Source organism: Aquarana catesbeiana, linkage group LG04 (genome assembly GCF_042186555.1).
Source record: "Aquarana catesbeiana isolate 2022-GZ linkage group LG04, ASM4218655v1, whole genome shotgun sequence".
Lineage (NCBI taxonomy): Eukaryota > Metazoa > Chordata > Amphibia > Anura > Ranidae > Aquarana > Aquarana catesbeiana.
In genome coordinates this window covers 664,949,492-664,971,216 of record NC_133327.1, presented here as the reverse complement: position 1 = coordinate 664,971,216, position 21,725 = coordinate 664,949,492, and the positions used below count along the sequence as shown (strand labels likewise).

Here is a 21,725-nt window from a genome sequence, read left to right as displayed (position 1 = left end):
TATTAAAATAGCTCTCTAGTACAAATAATTAGGAGCTGTCTCCCAATAATGGGGGCAGCTCCAGTTTTTTCCTAAGTTTTAGTAAGGTAAAAAAACCTGTTAAATTTTTTTTTTCAAGTTGAGTTCAAAGCATTTGTTCCACTTGTTGTCCATGTATTAACATTATTAATATTATTCATGCTATTAGCATGCAGAAATATATTTTCTATAAAGCAGAGTGAATTTTGCAATTTTGGAGATGCCTCATTTTTCCATCCAGCATTCCAGATAGGCATCTCCATCTGTTGAGGAATATGGGAACTAATACTCGGAGCGGCCTCCCTTTTTCCCTAATCGAAAGATCAGGTTTTTCTGAACAGTATGACAAGTTAAAACTTTGGCCAGTTTCAGTATTTAAGCATATTACTTTTAGAAACAATTATTATTATTTTTATTTGTACTAGAGCACTATTTAATAAATATTAACAAATATTTCTGGCTGCACTTGGGGGTCGGGAACGATTTTGTATTCACTCTGTGGGGCCAAATGATTAAAGTTGCCCAGAGGTTTTTCTTCTGTCTACCTCTGGTCTAAAGTTGTCAGAGTTGTCTAAGTTTAAAAATAATGGACATCATTTTCAACCAAAGTAACAAATAAAAAAACATTAACAATAATGATGACATAGATCAGGGGTCCTCAAACTATGGCCCTCCAGTTGTTCAGGAACTACAATTCCCATCATGCCTAGTCATGTCTGTGAATGTCAGAGTTTTACAATGCCTCATTTGATGTGTAGTTCTGCAACAGCTGGAGGGCCATATTTAGAAGATCCCTGACATAGATTATGACAATGTTTACTACTGTTGCTGAAGATGACTAACATTCTTGGGGTTCATACGAAACTGTGCAAAGAAACCCGTAACCACACACAGCATTCCCCATTATTATTATTATATACAAATCTTTAGGACAGTCAAAATGTTTAAAGTGATATTAAGCTGAAGGTTTTTGCTTTAATTGTATTTTTAATGAGCTCATGCATAAAAATAATGAGCTCAGTGCAACATGAATTGATGTCTGAGAGTAGAGTATTTTCCATTTATGTTTAGATCTCTGTTTGTTTTAGCTACTTATACCATTTATACAACTGGCAGTGCTTTTAACATAACTTGTCATCTGCCTTTATGATGAATGTTATTATGTTGTTTATAGCAAAGGTTGCTGTTTCTTCAAATTATTTTTATATCATTGTTTTTCCTGTTTCTAAAAGTAATATGCTTAAATACTGAAAATGACCTAAGTCATTTTAAGTCATATTAAATATATGTTCATTTTGTTTTCCAGGAAAAGAAGAATACATCGCCACATTTAAAGGGTCCGAGTATTTCTGCTATGACTTGTCTCAAAATCCAATACAAAGCAGCAGCGATGAAATTACGTTGTCGTTTAAAACCCTTCAGAGGAACGGACTGATGCTTCACACAGGGAAATCTGCAGATTACGTCAATCTGGCGCTGAAAAACGGAGCGGTCTCTTTGGTCATTAATTTGGGGTCAGGGGCCTTTGAGGCCTTGGTGGAACCAGTGAATGGAAAATTTAATGACAATAACTGGCATGATGTGAAAGTAACAAGAAACCTGCGTCAGGTAACAGTAAAATGGATGAAAAAGTGATTTATTTTGTCCTCAACATGACTAAGTAACAATAAAGTTACCGATTTATCTATTTTTACACACCTGAGCAGGGGCAGACCTAGAAAATGTCAAGGGCTGGCTGAGTTCAGTTTACCACTACAAGTAGATACCAAACAATGCACAACAAAATCTAGTACATATGTTAGCTTAATTGGCTGCCAATGTGCCCAAGTTAGGTTGAGGAAGCCATTTTGTAAAAAAAAAAAAAAAAAAAGTGTTATCCTGTGTTCAACTTTTCTTTTGTACATTGCATCAAATTTTCAAAAGTGTTCAACACCATCATGCAAATTTGCAAGGTTTCTTTCTTCAAAGCCTTCACGTGGATGGACAGATCTAGCAGGTGAGATTCATAAAAGGAATGTTGTGTTGGTTTTTGCCAATGGTGCAAAACAAGGGTGATAATTGTAATTTGGAAAGCATCTCCACCTTTCTGATATATGGGGTGTGGTGAGACAAGGCAATGCAATATTAGTCTTTGCACATAATAACTATGGTTATGGCATGTCTGGTTCTTTCCTGACTACCCAACCTCATAAAGGAACATTTAAAAAAAAATGGAGTGACATATACCAATTGAAAGGCTTAAGGAGGAAGGTCCAGTTTTATCAAGTATTGGAAAGCTATAAAAAAACCTGTTTAACTTTTTTTTCAAAGTGTTTGGTCCACTTTTTTGTCCGTGTATTAACACATTAACATGATTCATGCTATTAGCATATATATATATATATATATATATATATATATATATATATATATATATATATATATATATATATATATATATATATATATGTGTGTGTTCTATAAAACAGTGAATTGTTAAATTTTGGAGATGCCTCGTTTTTTCCATTCAACATTCCAGACAGGCATCTCCATCTGTTGTGAAACATTGGGAACTAATACTCAGAGCTGCCTCCCTTTTTGACTAATTGAAAGATCAGATTTTTCTGAACAAGATATGATTTATGACCAAGAAAGTGAAAAAAAAATGGAGCTGCCTCCTTTTTGCTGCAATACCTTCAATTGCTACTCAAACACATTGTTAAACATTTAATTTATCAAATTCACAATCCTGCGCTGCAATATATATATATATATATATATATATATATATATATATATATATATATATATATATATATATATATATATATATATATATACATATATATATACATATATATATATATATACATATGTATATATATATATATATATATATATATATATATATATATATATATATATATATATATATATATTAACAAGTTCAAATAAATTAAAAGTTCTGTGATCCCAAATGTTTTTCAATCCATGCTCCACATTTATCTTCTACTTATGGATCACCACGTGTTTCACACACTTTTGCCACCAACTACACACCTGGTGTTTCGACCTAAGTCAAAATTCACCTGCCCCTTTAAAGGGATAATATAGCCTAGGATGATTTAAAGCCTGGGTGGATCCTGATATTTACTACATATGCCCATATACTGTATTTCCACTGGCTCTTATGATGTTATTATGTAATGATAATTCTTGAACAATGCTCAAAGATAAAATATTAGACCATTATAGTGCTTTCTGTAACAATAGAAACATGTATTTATGCAACAATAAAACACTCACATGATAGTGTGCACTGATCTGGTGCACTGCAGGAATATGGTCCACACTGTCTCCTTAAATGCAGATAGAAGCTTTACACCGTATTCAGAGGAATCATCAACAGTTAATAAATGCTTGTATTGTCCCCTTAAGCACTTGAGTGTATTCTGCTTGCTGTTAATGATGAGCAGAGTCTCTTCTGCCTGACTTCTTATGCTTGCTTACATAAATCACTCTGCCCCTATGCGTTACGCCACTATCATATGGCTTCATCAGAGGATATGTTGTTAAACATTACCTTTCTAATTTTAATCTGATGCTAGCTATATGTTTCTAGAACTGCCAAAAAAGTTCACTTTCCTATATCTTGGGAAAGGCTGACTTAGTGCCACCAAAAAGTTGACCATAAAAAAAACATCTTACTGAGCCTTCTTCCTGTTGCAAGTCCTGTGAAGTGCACCTGCTTTCTTCTTTGAGTTTCCATGGCAGGCGTCTGCACACAACTTGATATAAAAGTTCTGTTATCCCAAGCAAAGTCATTTAATGCAATTTACTGCTGAGGGCCTTTATTTTTGGCGAGATGCTTGTCAATGTTTGAAAGAATGGAAGGGGAAAATAGTGCCTGTTATGACAACACACACGACTATTCATATGGTTACAGTAGTAAGACCCTGTTACTAAGAACTCACTTTAAGCAAGTACTTTCGCATGGCATCTCAGTATCTACACAGAAGCAAGTAACAATCTCCAATGAGGTTTGTTAAAATCCTTGCAATATATGTTGACCTGCAGAAGATTATTTTTGGCTCGACAAAGCTGGAGTTTTAATTTAAAACATCCTTTGTGCCTATAAGGCAATGAAAAAGTTTTGGTATACTCAATGCAAGCTCCAAAGAATCACTTACAGTGGGCCCCAAACTACAAAGACTGCACTTCCTTGTATATTATCCCTGATGAGGAAGTACTATTCTTTCGTATTGGAAGAGTAGCTAATAAAGTAGCATACTATTTCCTAATAAGCCCACAAATATCAGACAGGGCAAATTTCACACCCCACGGCCACCTGTTGCATGAGGTGCACAATCCCCATTGGGGCTCACCAAGAGAAAAGAGGTCACTTAGAAGGAGCAAACCCAAGCTCGCATTGTGCTTCCTTTACGTTGGAGTCTATGATGGACTCTCTTTGTAGTAAACTGGTAAGTGGTCCTTTGGAATGTTTGATTCACTCAACAGAGCTAGTAAATAGTGATGAGCTGAATTGCCCAGGATCTTGTTTCGGCAGTAGTTCTTCAAACTTCAAAGAAGTTCGGATGCCAAGCTCTAAGCCCACAGAAATCACTAGGAGCTTAATCTGCAAAGTTAAAAATACCCATTTGTCACTTACCTAATGGAAAGTCTGGTGAATGACAGCTGTTATATACAAGGGGACGGGGTCTCATATGAAGTCAATGACCATATGTGCACATGACCATGTATGGTCACATGCCTGATGAAGGTGTCCTGGGTGACTCCGAAACGTTGCTGTTTGCTTTAATGATGTGATCACTGAATAAAGTTTTGGACCCAATTTTGGAGACCCATGGTGTGCTGGTGACATCTCTTGCTCTATATGGTTAATGATGGCACTGAGATCCCATCCCTTTGCTTACATGGTCCGGGATTCTCAGCCATGTAAGTCAGTGGGGCAGTTGACCTCACTGGATGGTAAAGACTAGATAGGGGCCGCAGCACACGTGTCTTTAACAACTATTGACAGTGGGAAGCTGTCTTGTATAATAGCAGCAGTAACACCGATATTATTCATGACGTTCGGCTCATGCTGAATAAGTAAGTGTTCCTGTGTTCGTCTGGACGCCCGAACAGCTAACTTGTTTTCAGACTGAATTTTGGGCCCATCTCAACTAGTAATGAACTCTGCTCTATCAAGGTTCATTTGCTCTTACTTGCCTTTCTCTAACCCTTAATTTACCCTCATTGAGTCAATTAGGCATGTGTGTCTAAGGGTGCAGACATGCATTTCTCTGTATGTTTCAGCTGAACTGTTTCAACAGAAACAATACAGCTTGCACAACCTGATAGTATGACCATGCAAATGCATGGGTATAATATCAGGCTGGGCTATAGAATTTACAAGGCTTTAAAGCAGTACTAAACTGCGGCTACTTAAAAAAAAAAAAAAACATCTGTAAGGCAATTGCATTAAGTGCTAGTGTGCATCTTCCCCCCAGTCTTTCTTCCATGTTCGCGCACTCCGGCTATGTAATTGGGCGGAGCCACGGTGACATCACTCCCAAGGTATGCCAGGCCTTCAGAGCGCATGTGCCAGGGACGTAACGTTTAGGAGATATTCATTGTACCTACAGGTAAGCCTTATTTTAGGGTTACCTGTAGGCAAAAATCACCAAGCTGACTTTACTACCGCTTTAAGTGAAAAAGAAAAAAAAGAATTAGGTGCATTTAGGAGCTGGATCAAACATTTCATCTTTGTTACCAGTTTAAAAAACAAAGAATTTTCTTGTCTGTGCAGTTAATGGAAGCAAAACAATTTTGAGCATGTCCCGCAATGCACAGTGTATACTTCAATTAACTTACAGGAACATTTAATGTAAAAAAAGTATTTATCATTTACAATGTTGATTGTTCTTGTTGACCTATCATGCAATATCAGATATATCAAAAAGGTGGAGATGGGTTGTAGATAAAAAAAAAAGTCTACAATATGTTTTCTTATTGACATTGAACTGCCAGTTATAACATTTATTGATTTTTTTTTTATTATTTTTTTTTTTTTGACATGCACTACCATTTTGGAAGCATGATGTCACTGTTGCTGTTAACTAAATATTTATCCAGTGACTACATTTTTCTGAAAAGAAAAACACTACAGTGAAGGCAAATTAATTAGCAATAATTATTTATCTTTTGCTTTACACTATATACAGAAAGATATTGAAAATGTTTTTTAAGTGCTAGTTGAGAACACAACACAGAAGTTAAAAATGTCAACTATTATTTTTATGTTCTTAAAGTGTTTCTCCACCCAGCTTCGATTTCTTGCAGTTGTCAGAGCTCATCGTATTGTAAATTGACAACTAGGGATGAGCGAGCCAGGCAAATTTCGGTTTGCAGAAGATATGATAAACCCTATTGAAGTTTGTGAGAGGCAAATCTTGTAATTTTGTTTTTGCCTTTTTCAGGGCTAGATTGCAATCTTTTGATAAAAAAAATAAATTGGCATGGGAAGTTGGCCACTGTCATGGGGGACATGTACCAACGTAAAATGAAAATAAAAATACAGCTCAATGGGGAGAAGGTAGTTCATTAAGTCTTAAAAAAAAATACACAAATGCTTCAAAATGCTTGGGGTATGCCTTAATGCTGCACTTAAAGTAATAGAACAGTATAACTTAACCCTTAAAAAATTGACATTAAAAGGGGTTCCACATAAAAATTCATATTGGGCCCTTATCCAGGCATGCATTCCTGGGTGGCCAGAAAAGAAGGCAGTTAGTGTGGGCTTCTTCCTGAACTATACTAGGCCATACTAGGCCACATGCCATTTCAACATGGGGACAAGGTATCCTAGATCAGTGATTCTCAACCTTTTTTCAGTCAAGGCACCCTTTAATATTATGGACAATCTCGAGGCACCCTTCAAAATTATGGACAGTCTTGAGGCGCCCCATTCTAAAATGTAAAAACTATTCTAATAGTTTTACATAATGAAACAACATTCATACAAGTAGGACACCCAACGTCGGAAGTGATTTATTCTTCCAAAGCAAATACACTTTTGCAAACTGGTACCAACTAGTATTCTAATATTTCTCTACTCCCTCGATTTTTTCTCCATCACTCACCTAATGTGAGAGAGCTAATGGAGGGTCAAACAAAGATGCTATACAGGCGCTGACATCCTCCTTATCAACTAATGATGTCATTGATCCTTTGAAGGTCGACGGTTACAAGTAGGGTTGTCCCGATACCGATACTAGTATCGGTATCGGCACCGATACCGAGCATTTGCCCAAGTACTTGTACTCGGGCAAATGCTCCCGATGCTTCCCCCGATACCTGGAAGACAGTTGTGATCGGCGCGTGGGGGAGTTACAAGCTTCTCCCCCAGCGGCTTTCACCAGCTTTAGTGACATACAGCGGTGATCGCTCACCGCTGACTGTCACTGCATCCTCCTCCGTGCCCCCTCCGTTCCTCTGTGCCTCTCCGCTGTCCCCCTCCGTTCTGCTCTCCTTATCTGTCCCCTCCGTTCTGCTCTCCTTATCTGTCCCCTCCGTTCCTCTCTCCTTATCTGTCCCCCTCCGTTCTGCTCTCCTTATCTGTCCCCTCCGTTCTGCTCTCCTTATCTGTCCCCTCCGTTCTGCTCTCCTTATCTGTCCCCTCCGTTCTGCTCTCCTTATCTGTCCCCTCCGTTCTGCTCTCCTTATCTGTCCCCTCCGTTCTGCTCTCCTTATCTGTCCCCTCCGTTCCTCTCTCCTTATCTGTCTCCCTCCGTTCTCCCCCTCCGTTCCTCAGTCCCCCTCCTCCTTCCTTTGTGTATGGATAGAGTCAGCTGACTCTGTCCATTCACAATAACTGAAACATTGTAATCTCCTGTGATTACGATGTGTCAGTTTATGAATGGAGAGAAGCTGCTGTCTTCTCTCCATTCATTTTCAGTGCAGCTGAGGCTACAGAGAAAGGGACTGGGGAATCTCTATCCTCTGTCTCTTTCTCTGTCTCAAGGGGGAGATATCAGAGGTCTGTTAAGACCCCTGATATCTCACCAAAGCCCCCCAAAAGGGCTGATTAAAAAAAAAACAAAAAAAAAAAAACAATAAAGAATAAAAAAAATATTATTGTAAAAAATAAAAGTTGTAAATAAAAAAAAAAAAAAACACACACATACACCGTTCACCCCCCCCCCCCAAAAAAAAAAGCAAGCACTGTTAAAAAAAAAAACAAAACAAAAAACCAAAAAACACTGTCACGTGACATTTAAAAAAAAAGTATCGGTAATCGGTATCGGCGAGTACTTGAAAGAAAGTATCGGTACTTGTACTCGGTCCTAAAAAAGTGGTATCGGGACAACCCTAGTTACAAGGTCTTTATAGTGCACAATGAAAACCTGTGGCCTTGTGTAGCTAAAAGACAGCCTTCATCCACCTGCTGGCTTGAATACATTTTTGGGCAATTTTTGGGAATTTTGCCAAGGCACCCCTGAAGAAACCTCAAGGCATACCAGGGTTAAAAAAGGCTGCCCTAGAGGATGTGGGTAATTGAGGGATGTGGGGGGACTTATTGGACTCTAGAAGCCTTAATCATATTAGAGGACCCCAGATCTCCACCCCCCCCAAGAGAATAACAGATCCCCAATTGTCAACAGCTGGGGATTTTTCACGGGCTAACTGGCCAAATATGGGCAGTTTGATTGGCAGTTTGCTAAACTGTAAACTGGTTTGGTTTGGAATGAACTTATGTTTGACCAAAACTGGAAGCGCATCCTTAGCAACAACCATCTGTCTGGAAGGACAGAAATGGAAAGATTGGAAAACTTTCACAGTTGCACTGTGCAAGTAGTTTCAATGAATGACCTCTACCTGTTTCCAAAGAGGACCTAGCTTGAACCAAAGCTTAAAAAAAAGCTGGGTAAAGAAACCACTTAAGCTAATTACAATTGTTTTGCACAAATTTTTTAAACAACTTTAAATTGTGTGCACTTCCTGTAGGCCAAATTATGCAAAGGCACACCGGTATTCTCATATGTAGATTATATTCTGCTATGATTAATAAAATATAACACCTATCTCAGCAGTGAGAAAATGTTCTTACATAATTCTAATTAAAAAGCGTCTACATTGTAATATCCAAAAATCAAACAATCATTTTTAGTGTTTCTTAGTTTTTTAGTACAGCATGACCTTAAATATAGTTGCAATAAGGCTATCTTAAAGCTTAGAACTGATTTTAAATCAACAGTTTATGAAGTCAAATACAAATCTGATACACTATTGTCATAGTTTAAAGAAAAGTTTTTTCTCAAAGTTTTCTAAATACATTTTTTTTTTACAAAGTGCCCCAATTATAACTGTGTTAAACAATATATACACAAATAAGCTTAAAAAAAAATCTATACTTGTTTTAAAGTCCCTATATTCACATTGGATGGACTTTTTAAATTACCAGTGCATTCAGTTTTGAAATATTTGTATAATGTAGGATATCTTTGAACATTGTTTCCAATGTATGGTTTCCATGTGTTACGTTGTGGTATTAAACCCAAAAGCAAACATTTATTATATTGCATCTTACCAATTCTTAGATGTGATGGCTGCGTTGATTTTCTTTTTTTGTCTTTCCTTCTTTTATTTTTCAACTGGCGATCCAGCCACTAAGTATGCTGTTTTTAAAAGAGCAAGCTCTCCAGCAGAATGTATCGTTTACAGAGATGAGACAAACCATTTAACACTGACATGGGTGCTTATGATCACCTTTTTTTTTTTTTTTTTTTATGTAAAACCGTTATCTCAAAAGGAGAAAAATTACTGTAAATAACTATAAAGTATTATCTGGAGTTTGACCTCAATTTGTTAGTGAATCTAAATCTGCTAGGACACCTAACACTCCCTTCCCCCCAGACTGACAATGCTGCTCTCCAAAGGTGTGCCCTGTGCTCCTTCATCCAGAGTGAGGGCACTCTAATACAGGAGGTGTGTTAATGGCCAGATCACATGGGTAAAACAGAGGACCTAAAAAAAGAAAACAAATGCAGCTGCTGCATCTAATAATTCGTGATCTGCAATATGTTACATTTTTGGTTTTGGGTTTAATATTGCTTTAAAATATGGCTGAAAAATAATAATGTCTGAAAAATAATAATGTCATTTATTTCAGTGCTTATATTAATTTTTACTTGTCCATTTATACAGCTCAAATATTAGAACTTTTAGATTTTAGATTTCTCTCATACAAAGAAACTAACATGAAAGTATCATCTAACAAAAGCTAACTTTCTAAACAAAACTGCAAGTATAATTTTCTTTTTACCCAAGGGAAAAAAAAATCCTTATTGTCTGTGTTAAAAAAAATAATGCATAAAATTAAGAAATATAGCTGAAAAATAATGTCATTTATTTTAGTGCGTATAAGAATTTTTTACTTGTTCATTTATACACCTCATATATTAGAAGTTTTAGATATCACACAACCAAAATAACACAAACGTATCTAACAAAAGCTAACTTTCTAAACTGCAAGTATACTTTTCTTTGTTACCCAAGGGAAAAAAAATAAATCTTTATTGTCTGTCTTTAAAAAAATGCACAATATTAAGAAATATAGCTGAAAATAATGTCTTTTCTTTTAGTGCATATAATAACTTGTTATACACCTCATATATTAGATGGTTTAGATATCACACAAACAAAATAATTAACACGAAAGTATCATCTAACAAAAGCTAACTTTCTAAACTGAAAATATACTTTTCTTTTTACCCAAGAAAAAAAAAAAATCTTTATAGGTCTAGCTTAAAAAAAAAAAAATGCACAGAATTTGTTTTGCAAGCCTAAGGTATAAAATATTAACTTGGCTAGTGATATAAAAATGTAAAGAAAATAAATCACTCCCAAGATATCAGCAGGGTGCCATTTTCTTGTCTGTTATCATTTCTGGCATCAGATGGATCCATTTTTTTTTTTTTTTGAGCAGCACACCCTGCCTGCCAGCTTAGGTTCTCTAGTAGTCCCAAAGGTTTCGATAATTCATGAATACTACATATCATCCCTTTCCTTTACACAGAGTAACAATGTAAAAGAACAGGATTAGGGCTACCCTGCTGTGAAAGAAGGACTCTTACATGTAGCGCTGTAAAACTTTATGCAAGTCGAAATTACAGTATAACTTGAGCAGTAAAGGAAAAAGTGCATGGTAAATTAGTCTGCTATACACGTGCAAGAACATTTTTGAATTAAAAAAAATATTTTTAATTAATTGGTCTACAAAATTACATTAACTTATTGATTATTAATTAATTAATTCATCATTGAATGATGATGTTCTAAGCACTGCGTTATCGGCAAAAAAGCAATGAGCATAAAATAAGAGAGAACAAGGCAAACTCATTTTAAGCCCATTTTGTGCCAAAGTTTTTTTTTTTCTAACACTTTTATTTGTAGAGTGCCTAAAGGCTAAAAGCTTCCGTGAAATTTGTAATGCTGTCTGTGCCTTTATGTATGGTGACTGTCCCTGACCCTCTACTCTCTTCTGTTTTCCTGGAATCACAAAAGTAAAATAGAGGAAAAATCCTCTCATTGTTACAGACAGCAAAAATAATCTTTACAGAAGCTATAGCTCTCCCCCACTTTTTTCAAAAACTAATGTAGTGAAATTCCTATGTCTTTTTTGCATTTTTATTTTTAATTGCCTACTCTGAAAAACCTTATTTATGATATTGTTATAAATTTGTGGAACAAAAAAAAAAAAAAAATATATATATATATATAAAGGAGATGTAAATATAGAAAAAAACAAAACATTATTTCCAAGATTGCCAATGGCAGTAGTATACAAAAAAGCCTAATTTTTAAAGGCTTTTATTTTTAATTGCTTACTCTGAAAAACCTTATTTATGATATTTATTGTTAAAATTTGTGGAACAAAAAAAAAAAAAAAAAATATATATATATATATATATATATATATATATATATATATATATATGTATATATATATATATAATATATATATATATACATATATATATATATATATATATAAAGAAGATGTAAATGGCAATGCCAATGGCATTAGAGTACAAAAAAGCCTAATTTTTAAAGGCTAACTCCACTTTCATGGGACAAGAAAGCAAATAAAAATATACATATATATATAATAGCATATACAATTGTGACGCAAATCGTATTGTAATTGAATGTTATTAAAAATTGGCTTTCCTTTAAAAATCTGCGGCCGCTGTAATTTTCTGTAAAATGCAATGTAATATGGCAACTTGGAGGCGTTCTGTACACAGAATCTCCTGCTTGTGTGATTGGCTAACTGATTTTCCAAGAAGTCTGCACCAAGTTACACGTCAGATTTTGGGCATCCCCTGCTAAAAAAAAAAAAAAACAGATCCAAAGGGATAACAAAGAACAAAGCACAGAAAAAAGTCCTTCCAAGTGCAGTAATAAAAACATTTTAATGGCAAGGAAGGGTTAAAAACACTTACAAGATGGAAGGCACATCAATGAATCCATAACATCCAGCAGGATGCTATCTTGGAGTGAAGAGAGCTGCAGGTGAAAATTTCAGCTGACCAGCTGTGGGAAACACTGTGTCTCTGATCCAGGAAGGAGAGCCGTGCCCGTTATGGCCAGCAAAAACTGGAAGTGACGTCAGAGTAGGCGGAACATGTTTTGGAGCATACCCAGTCACTCCCTCTGGTTTGAAGAAGGAGTGACTGGGCATGTTTTGAAACATGGTCTGCCCACTATGACATCACTTTCGGTTGTCTGCAGCCCTGTCGGCACGGCTCTCCTTCCTGGTTAAGGGACACAGAGTTTCCCACCACTGGTTGGCTGGAATTTCCACTTGCAGCTGTCTTTACTCCCAGGAGGCACCCTACTGGACAATATGGATTCATTGATGTGCCTGTTTTTTTACATCCATCTTGTAAGTGTTTTTAACCGTTCCTTGTCAATAAAGTGTTTTATTACTGTGCTTAGAAGCGCCTTCTTCTGTGCTTTGTTTTTCCTATTGAGTGTGCTTCCCTCTTCTGAAGTGCTGCAGTAGTGCATTAATCACATTTCAAGAGCCAATCTTGTACTGTTTGTTAAAGTCACCTTGTTATCCAGAGCACCCTATTCTTCACAATCCTAAGTCCAAAGGGATGCAGACCCTAACACTTTCCTGATTGGAACTCTGCAAGTGCAGCAGCTGATTGATAATTATAAACTCGCTTCCATACAGTTTCACTTAGCACATGGACACAGACAAACAGCTGTTTTTTTCAGAATAGCAAAAGGTAGGAATCTGCAACAAAGTTTGTTAAAATCCCTGCAGTGTACATAGATCACCAAGAGGGGAATGTTTTTTTTCTCAATAAAAGCGGAGTTAATCTTTAAAAGCCAAACACTTTCTGTGTTAATCTTTTGAAAACCATGGGTTACGTCATAGGATAACATTCTTAAATATCTTGGGCATCTTTAAAATACACTAATAATTTATATCATGAAAACAGAAAGAAACAAATGCACCCTACTGAAATTTAGAGGACTAATTTATTTAAAAAGGTTTATATCTATCTATATATATATCTATATATCTCTATATATAGATAGATAGATATATAAGTATGTGCTTATTTCAAATATAAATGCAGGTTGAGGAGAATATTTTTTTTCATTCCTTCAATCCTGATGAGATATTTAAGCTTAATGTAGACTACTGTGAAAGTTACTATTTTAAACTATTGGTCTCATGGTTTTACAAAAAAAAAATCAGCCATGTAGCTTAAACTTGAAATGTTTTCATAGAGCAAAACCGGTGCATTATACTTTGTTTCATTGCGTAAATATTTTATAGGTGCGGGTTTATCAAAAATAGACCAAATTCAGGCACAGGACCGGGTTTGATTTTGGAATTTAAGCTGATTTTTTTTTTTACTGTAATCAGTAACATTTCCAATTGAAGATGCAGAGAGATGAGGATGAGAACTAAAATTCTAATTTTCATGGTGTCAAATTTGCAAAAAATATGTGCAGCGTTTGGGGAGCAGCACTTCTATAGGTTACGATGATGAATTTGACAGAAACCATAGATGTCCAGCTCACTAATCTTCTTCTGTTTGTTAAAGCTGAACTCCAGGAATTTGGTAACTTTGTAAAAAATGCAGGTGCACTATGAGTTAAGTCCAGCAAGGTGCCTGCCACCTCGTGGACCTATATTTATTATTTACATTTATGCTCCAGGTTCTGGATTTATGACGCAGTACACTCTGGCCTCAGCTCCTTCAAGAGTAGGGTTGTATGCAGCTACAATGCCCACCCCTCAAGTCACAGAAGCCTTTGTGTTATGTAAACTCATTCACAAAATACAAAGGCTACTGTGAATGGACTGCATAGCTGCTGTGTGTGCTCATCTCCTTCCACAGCCCTGAATATATTTTCCAGAGCTCAAAAAACCTGTCAGATATAAAAAGCAGAGATACAATATGTTACCAAAAGAATTAGGATGCCTGCCCTTACAGGCACATGAACTTTAATGGCATCCCAGTCTTAGTCCGTAGGGTTCAACATTGATTTGGCCCACCTTTTGCAGCTTCATCTCTTCTGGGAAGGCTGTCCACAAGGTTTAGGAGTGTGTCTATGGGAATGTTTGACCATTCTTCCAGAAGCACTGATGTGGACAAGAAGGCCTGGCTCGCAGTCTCCGCTCTAATTCATCCCAAAGGTGATGTATCAGGTGGAGGTCAGGCCAGTCAAGTTCCTCCACCTCAAACCCGCTCATCCATGTGTTTATGGACCTTGCTTTGTGCACTGGTGTGCAGTCATGTTGGAACAGGAAGGGGCCATCCTCAAACTGTTCCCACAAAGTTGGGAGCATGAAATTGTCCAAAGATGTTGTCGTATGCTGACGCCTTAGGAGTTCCCTTCACTGGAACTAAGGGGCCAAGCCCAACCCCTAAAATACAACCCCACACCATAATCCCGCTCCACCAAATGATTTGGACCAGTGCACAAAGCAAGGTCTTGGAAGAATGGTCAAACACTCCCATAGACGCTCTCCTAAACCTTGTGGACAGCCTTCCCAGAAGAGTTGAAGCTGTTATAGCTGCAAAGGGTGGGCCAACTCAATATTGAACCTTACGGACTAATGCCATTAAAGTTCATGTACGTGTAAAGGCAGGCGCCCCAATACTTTTGGTAATATAGTGTAAGTCCAGGAGCTGTGATGCACCTTTTTGGACTTAACAACTTAACACATAGTATGCCTGCACTTTTTACAAAGTTGCTGCATTCCTAAAATACTGCCTTAAAAATGGCCCTTAAAATATTTCGCTTTTGTTTTCTCAACAATCATTACCAATTATCAGATTTCAACCAGTATCTATTTAAACATTTAAAAAACTGTTAATGTTTGATTTGATATATATATATATATATATATATATATATATATATATATATAAATAATTAATATGAATTGACAAGCCACTAAATGCCCACTTTCTAGATTTGCCTTTGCTCATGCGGTTAGTTAAAAAACAAATCAAAAACACATTTAAATGATGAAATAAGAAAATCAATACTAATTAATTGAGACTGTATCGCCAAGCTGGTGCATGTTTTACAAGGCAGTTGCAGAAACCCATTCAACTCATTATATGTGTCAGGATCTTATTTGCTTTGTTTCATTGCAGTAATCTGTGACCCCAAAAGCCCATCAGTATGACCGAAAGAAGTTTTGAAGTTGAGGAGGATTCCTTGAGAGCTGTAATTTCAGTAGTAGGGAAATGTAAACTGATTTCTGAATTAAGAAAAAAAAAAGAAAATCGGAAAATGAGCCATATTTTCCAAGATGTGGCCATTTTTGATACTTTAGCCATTTTTAATGTCTGTCAGATGTATATAGGTTAAAAAATACGGGGGAATGGTGACCATGTGTCCGTTTTTGTTCAGTACAGAGCTGATAAGTTATGAAATATATTTGCAGGACAAATATTATCGTGGTTGCCTCTTTAGAGGCCTACTTGTTAGTCTGCTTTTTTTCTTGTAAAATTTTTTTGCCCTTTTTTTCTATGTTACTAACATGCTTAATAACTAACATGTCACTCATGGAATGTGTCATTCTACTAACCGTTACCTGAATCAAAAAATGTACTAACATGGTAGTGACCATCTTATTTTTTTAAGTAACAATCGTTATTATGTTCACAGTTTTTAATTTCCTTTCTCCCCCCTTCTCCACAAAGCACTCAGGCATTGGACACGCTATGGTAAACAAACTACATTGTTCGGTAGATATCATTCTAATTGTTTCTTATTTTGGGTTTGCCGTGTGTTTTTCTTTCTTTCTTTTAACTGTAGACATCATTACAAAAGAGGAACTGCGGTTGGTACTCTTCTGCTTACTTTCAACTCCTCCTTTTCATCTGTTGTTGACCTTTTTATTTTTACCTGTCCCTATCAAATTTAATTTTTTTTTTCTTTCTTTTTTTATTCTTTTTTTTTTATTTTATTTTATGTTTACTTACACATAGGGGCATCATTAACTTTACTACCTTTTGCATCAAGCCGTTATTAACAAAAATAAAGCTAACCTTTGGCTGGCCCATGTGGCGTCTGGCGCGGCCAGATTCTAACCATCCATATAGCATGGCATGGACGCTTGACTTGCAGTGTTATGGTACATCCATACATATTTCTTCATCACAAGCAGATTGGTTCTATGTTTATTTTTCCTTTGTCCTTGTTTATGGTCCATAGTGTGTTTTTTGCACGGACACACTAAAGTGCGCTTTACACCTGGGTTATTTTGCGTTTTGTGTTACGTTTTGCATGTGCTTTTTTTTCCACTGCTGCTCATTTGTTATCCAGTGCAAATAGTGGTGGTGCTTAATACCGCTTGCATCATTAATGTCCCCCCTTCCCAAACGCATGTTTTATCTAGTCAATGACAGACTACTAAACTTACTAATACGTACAACAGCTGAACTAACCTAGAAAGCATTTTACTAACACCATTTTTGTGTCTGCTAAATAACTGTTCAGTTGCTGTAGGGACAATACTGACACTAGCTCATTAATCAGACAACAGCTGAAATACAGTAGATTAGATCCTTTATAGGGGAAGATGAAAACTAGAAAACTAAGACCAAACTTCAAACAGACATGAAAATGGATTTCCAAACTAGGTTTCAAATCAGGCACATCCCAGAACTGCAGTATTTAGGTCTGAGTATAGCGTGTCCTTTCCCTGTGCTTTGTTATGTAGGTAACAATATCAGTGGATGGGATTCTGACCACAACAGGATACACACAAGAGGACTACACCATGTTGGGCTCAGATGACTTTTTCTATGTTGGAGGCAGCCCCAGCACAGCTGATCTTCCGGGCTCACCAGTCAGCAACAACTTCATGGGTTGTCTAAAGGAGGTAGGACAATTCTTTACATCATATTTAATCATTGGCTAGCAGATTGGTTGCTGGATCATTCTGAGAAATGCATTGTGGATTCTCTGCCTAACCTAAAGAGGATATGTCTTGCAATACACCACAGCGCAGAAGCCAAGGTTTTCATGTCCTCTACTAGCAAAATAATAAGGTGGCTGCATGTCTTGTCTAAACCAGCAGATCTGGATCCACAGTTGGCCGCTGGCAAACTAATGGAATGATTTGCTTGCATATTCCCACTATCCTAACATGAGAAATGGTCTTCCTTTTTTTGGATTTCTGAGAATCACATAGTATGTACATACTGTGCATTGAAAGAATGATTCCAGGCATTGGCATGCTATACATAGTTACATGGGTCCAGCTATGTATATGACATACCTGGACAATGCCACGGGAAGCTGGAAAGTAGAGACCACTGCTTCGGTGATCTCTATTTGCTTCTGGGCCCTGCGGCGAGTGGCTGCTCTCTTCCTTTGTACACAGGAGGTCAGTCTCCCATAACACAGTTACTGTAGAAGTGAACTACAAGGTTCTGACACGTTGGTATATGGTGCCTGCTCAGATAACCAGACTTGTGCCTGGATACCTTCGAGTATGTTTCCATGAGTGTGGACAACTGAGAACCTTTTTCCACATATGGTGGACATGCCCGCTGGTTCAACAATTTTGGTCAGCCATATTCTCTATCCTGACTACTACATTGATGAGACAGGACATTCTTCTCAAAGCTGAATATGTTCTTCTGTGTGTAAAACCTTCTGAACTGTTTAAGAAGCAATTTAAGTAAATATGTTCTCATGGCTGCTAGGGAAGCAATCAGCAAAGCATGGAAATCCTCTCTATAACGGAAAGTTAAATCTCAAAATATGCAAACAATGCTACATGAAAAGGTGGAGGCGAGGATATCCGATACAATGCAAAACTATTCTGCAGTGTGGTATTCGTGGTACATTTTTTCCCTGCTGGAATAGATCATAGTCTGTTTGGCTTGTAGGCGGGGCTGGAAAGTCACTTCTGCCCCCCACCCCTTTTTTGTCCCTCTCTTCTCTCCTGACCTTTTCTTTCTCCTTCTTATGAATGTTTTCTTTTCCTTTATGTTGCAGTCCTCACTGTCTGACCACTACCTATGTTGAGATGTTTTCTTTTGAGTCACCGCACATGTGCAGGTTTTTCATACCTCCATGTTGCTTGTTGTAACTAAATCTGATGTTAGACAATAGCTCTATGGATTCACTTTATTCATCACGCTACCTCTGTACTATTTATCCATGATTCATTGTCATGTCTTGGCTTATCCCAAGATCATTTGCATTTCTTGACCTGTTACTATAAAAGTCAGTAAAGATATATTGAACCATAAACCATGCTTTGCATTTTCTGAATGAATGCAAACCATTACTTGATTGGATGAGGTAAAGGGACAGTGACATCACACTTTCCACCTCATCCAATCAAAGAATGCTTTGCATTCATTCAGAAGAAAATGCAAAGTATTCTCTGAATGGTGCCAGTGTTGAGTGGCTGTCCTCCTGTATTCACAATGCATCAGCATTGGACCTGGAAGCAAGTGGTGATCATTGGAGTAGCAGTGTCTACTTCAGTGATTTCTAGCCTCCAACAGCATCAGCCTGGTATGTCGAATGTCCAAGCTGAACCAATGTAACTATGTTTAACATGCCAATGCCTGGAATAATAATTAATTAATCATTAATAATTCTTTTAATAAGACAATGCAATTATTTTCTTAATATGGAATGTGATTCTTTTAAATAATGGAAACAAAACTAAACATTTTCTGAAAAACTTTAAATCTGATTTTGACATGTAACTAATAGAATTTCATGTAAAGCATAATTTTGTTAAACTCTACTTGAGACTTCATGTACACTACAGTGCCTAAACTTGAGTTCACAAGCTTTTGCCATTTTTTTTTGCCAAAACTCCTCAACTCAACTCCATAAAAGCCTATGGGGGTTATTTACTAAAGGAAAATCCACTTTGCAGTGCAAGCGCACTTGAAAGTGCACTAAAAGTGCACTTGGAAATAAAGTCGATGTAGATCTGAGGGGGACATGCAAGGAAAATAAAAAACAGCATTTTAGCTTGCACATGATTGGATTATAAAATCAGCAGAGCTTCCCCTCATTTCAGATCTACTCCTTAGATTGAGAGAGACTGCACTTCCAAGTGCACTTTCAGTGCAGTGCAAAGTGCATTTGTCTTTCGTAAATAACCCCCTATGTGTCCATGTACACATAGGCTTTTAGGATCGTTTAGGAGCTGCTGCGGTTAGGGGAGGTTCAGCCTCTCTTAACCTCCCTCTCCTAAACACGAAAGAATTGCATTTAGGATAGGAACGTTTTGGCCACCAGACGCAAAACGTGGCAAAATCGCTGAAAAATTGTGGCGCAGTTTTGCCTCATTTTGCATTTTCCCACAGATGGTGGTCAAAGTAGGCTATGTGTACATGAAGACTTAGTCCCTCCAACAATTATTATTTATGTACAACCTCATGTACAGTATATATTTGACATGTGCACACTGAAATATTTCGTTTTGAAATTTCATTTTCGTCCGAAAAATAAATGTATTTAGTTACTCCCGAAATTTGTTTTTATTTATTTCGTTTAGTTGAAAAATGCATTCGTCAGAAAATCCAAAATAATTAAGGTCAAATCTGTCATTGAAGGCTTATGGTGTCTGTCGAATGTTCTAAGAAGATTCGACGGAGCAGCTAAACTGTACGACGCCGCAATCGCACATTTCCGGTTGAATGTTCCGCCTACAAGCTATAGTAGAATTTTAATGTTGTATGACACTAGTAATAATTATATTTTTTAATTATTATTACTAGTCAACCAAGATTAGAATTCTTCTATAGCCTATGGGCGGAGCATTTGACCATAAATGTCCGCTCGCGGCGACTGCTTCGTCGAATCTTCATGTCGAATCTTTTCTCTCTATGTTGAATAATCTTGGACTAACAGAGTTAGGTTAGGCACATTCGACCTTTTTTGCTATTGTCTCTATAATGTCGAATCTTTTCTCTCTATGTGGAATCTTTTCTCTCTATGTAGAATAATCTTGGACTAATAGAGCTAAGGTTAGGCACATTCCACAACAGGTTCGATGGACACAGATCGCTATTGTCAGCGTCATGTCGAATCTCCTATCTCTATCGAACTGTTGTCGCAACGAGAATGAAAATAAAGCATTTGTTTATATTCGTTTAATTATAAATACCTAATCAAACTGTTGGATGTTGATTTGAATGTATATCTAATTAAGGTATTTTAGTTTGCCATCAGAGTAATACCACTCCAGTTGGTTCTATCCATTTACTTTGTGTGCCGTTTCCCAAAAAGGATCTGCCTTCTCCTCGGAACACTCTAACAGTACAAACACAAATTCTCTGTACTCAGAAAACCCTTCTGTACGTTTTTTGTCAGGTCTTCAGCCATACTATGCTCCTTCCTTGACTCTTTTCACCTTACTTCAGGGCCTCATTATAGAGGCAACACCCTGAAAGAAGGTAAAGTGCATCAGTGGAGGGGCACAGTAGGCAGGAAATATGATTAATAAAATGAACAAATGAACAACAAATGAACAACGTTTGTTAAATACAGGTATTGTGGTCGTGCAGCTTATGCTTGTACTACTTAAAAGAGAAGTGTGTTTTTTTTATTTTTTGCCATTATATTTACCTAGGTGGATGCAGCATGTGACCGATGCTGCATCTGCCCCCCGGCGCCTCTGCACTGAGAACTGAGCGAATAAAACACTGCTGATGGCTCGGTTTGCACAGCTCCCCGAGCGGAGAGCTGCTGCCTATCAGTCAGCAACACTCTGCTCTGCCCCCTCCGGCACTCACTGGTGCTCTGAGCTGTGCAGGGGTGGGGAGCAGCCGTCTCAGGCTCTCAGTGGCTCATTGAGAGGCTGAGACAGGTATCAATCCAGGCACCTTGCGGATCCAGACTTTAATGTCATGATGACGCAGTGCCTGGACTGATTCCTGTGATGTCAGCAGAGAGCGGACTTCAGCCCGCTCTCTGATGAAAATGGGTCGCAGGACTGCAAAACCAGTTACACTCCTCTGATCCATAGGAGAAGCTCAGCCAAATGAGCTCAGGCTGGACTTCTCCTTTAAAGTATAACTTAGGGCAAAACTGTTTTTTCATTTTGGGCAAAGCGCAGATGCAGTAGAGCACCTGTCAGTCTTTATTGCTCTCTGTGCCCCCCTTGAGGGAGATTTGCCCTCTCTGTGTGTCCT

General features: G+C 37.2%; 1 protein-coding gene across 18 annotated transcripts in view; it reads left to right on the top strand.

Moving 5' to 3' along the window:
• NRXN1 (neurexin 1) overlaps nucleotides 1-21,725 on the top strand; it is a 1,909,081-nt gene that overhangs the window by 697,993 nt on the left and 1,189,363 nt on the right. For 12 of the 18 annotated variants that reach the window (XM_073628557.1, XM_073628540.1, XM_073628535.1 and 9 more), the window contains 3 exons: nucleotides 1,325-1,626; nucleotides 16,251-16,274; nucleotides 17,273-17,434. In XM_073628557.1, coding sequence (XP_073484658.1) covers nucleotides 1,325-1,626; nucleotides 16,251-16,274; nucleotides 17,273-17,434 — 488 coding nt within the window. The remainder of the gene's footprint in view (nucleotides 1-1,324; nucleotides 1,627-16,250; nucleotides 16,275-17,272; nucleotides 17,435-21,725) is intronic. The other 6 variants (XM_073628543.1, XM_073628542.1, XM_073628541.1 and 3 more) reach the window with 1 other exon arrangement.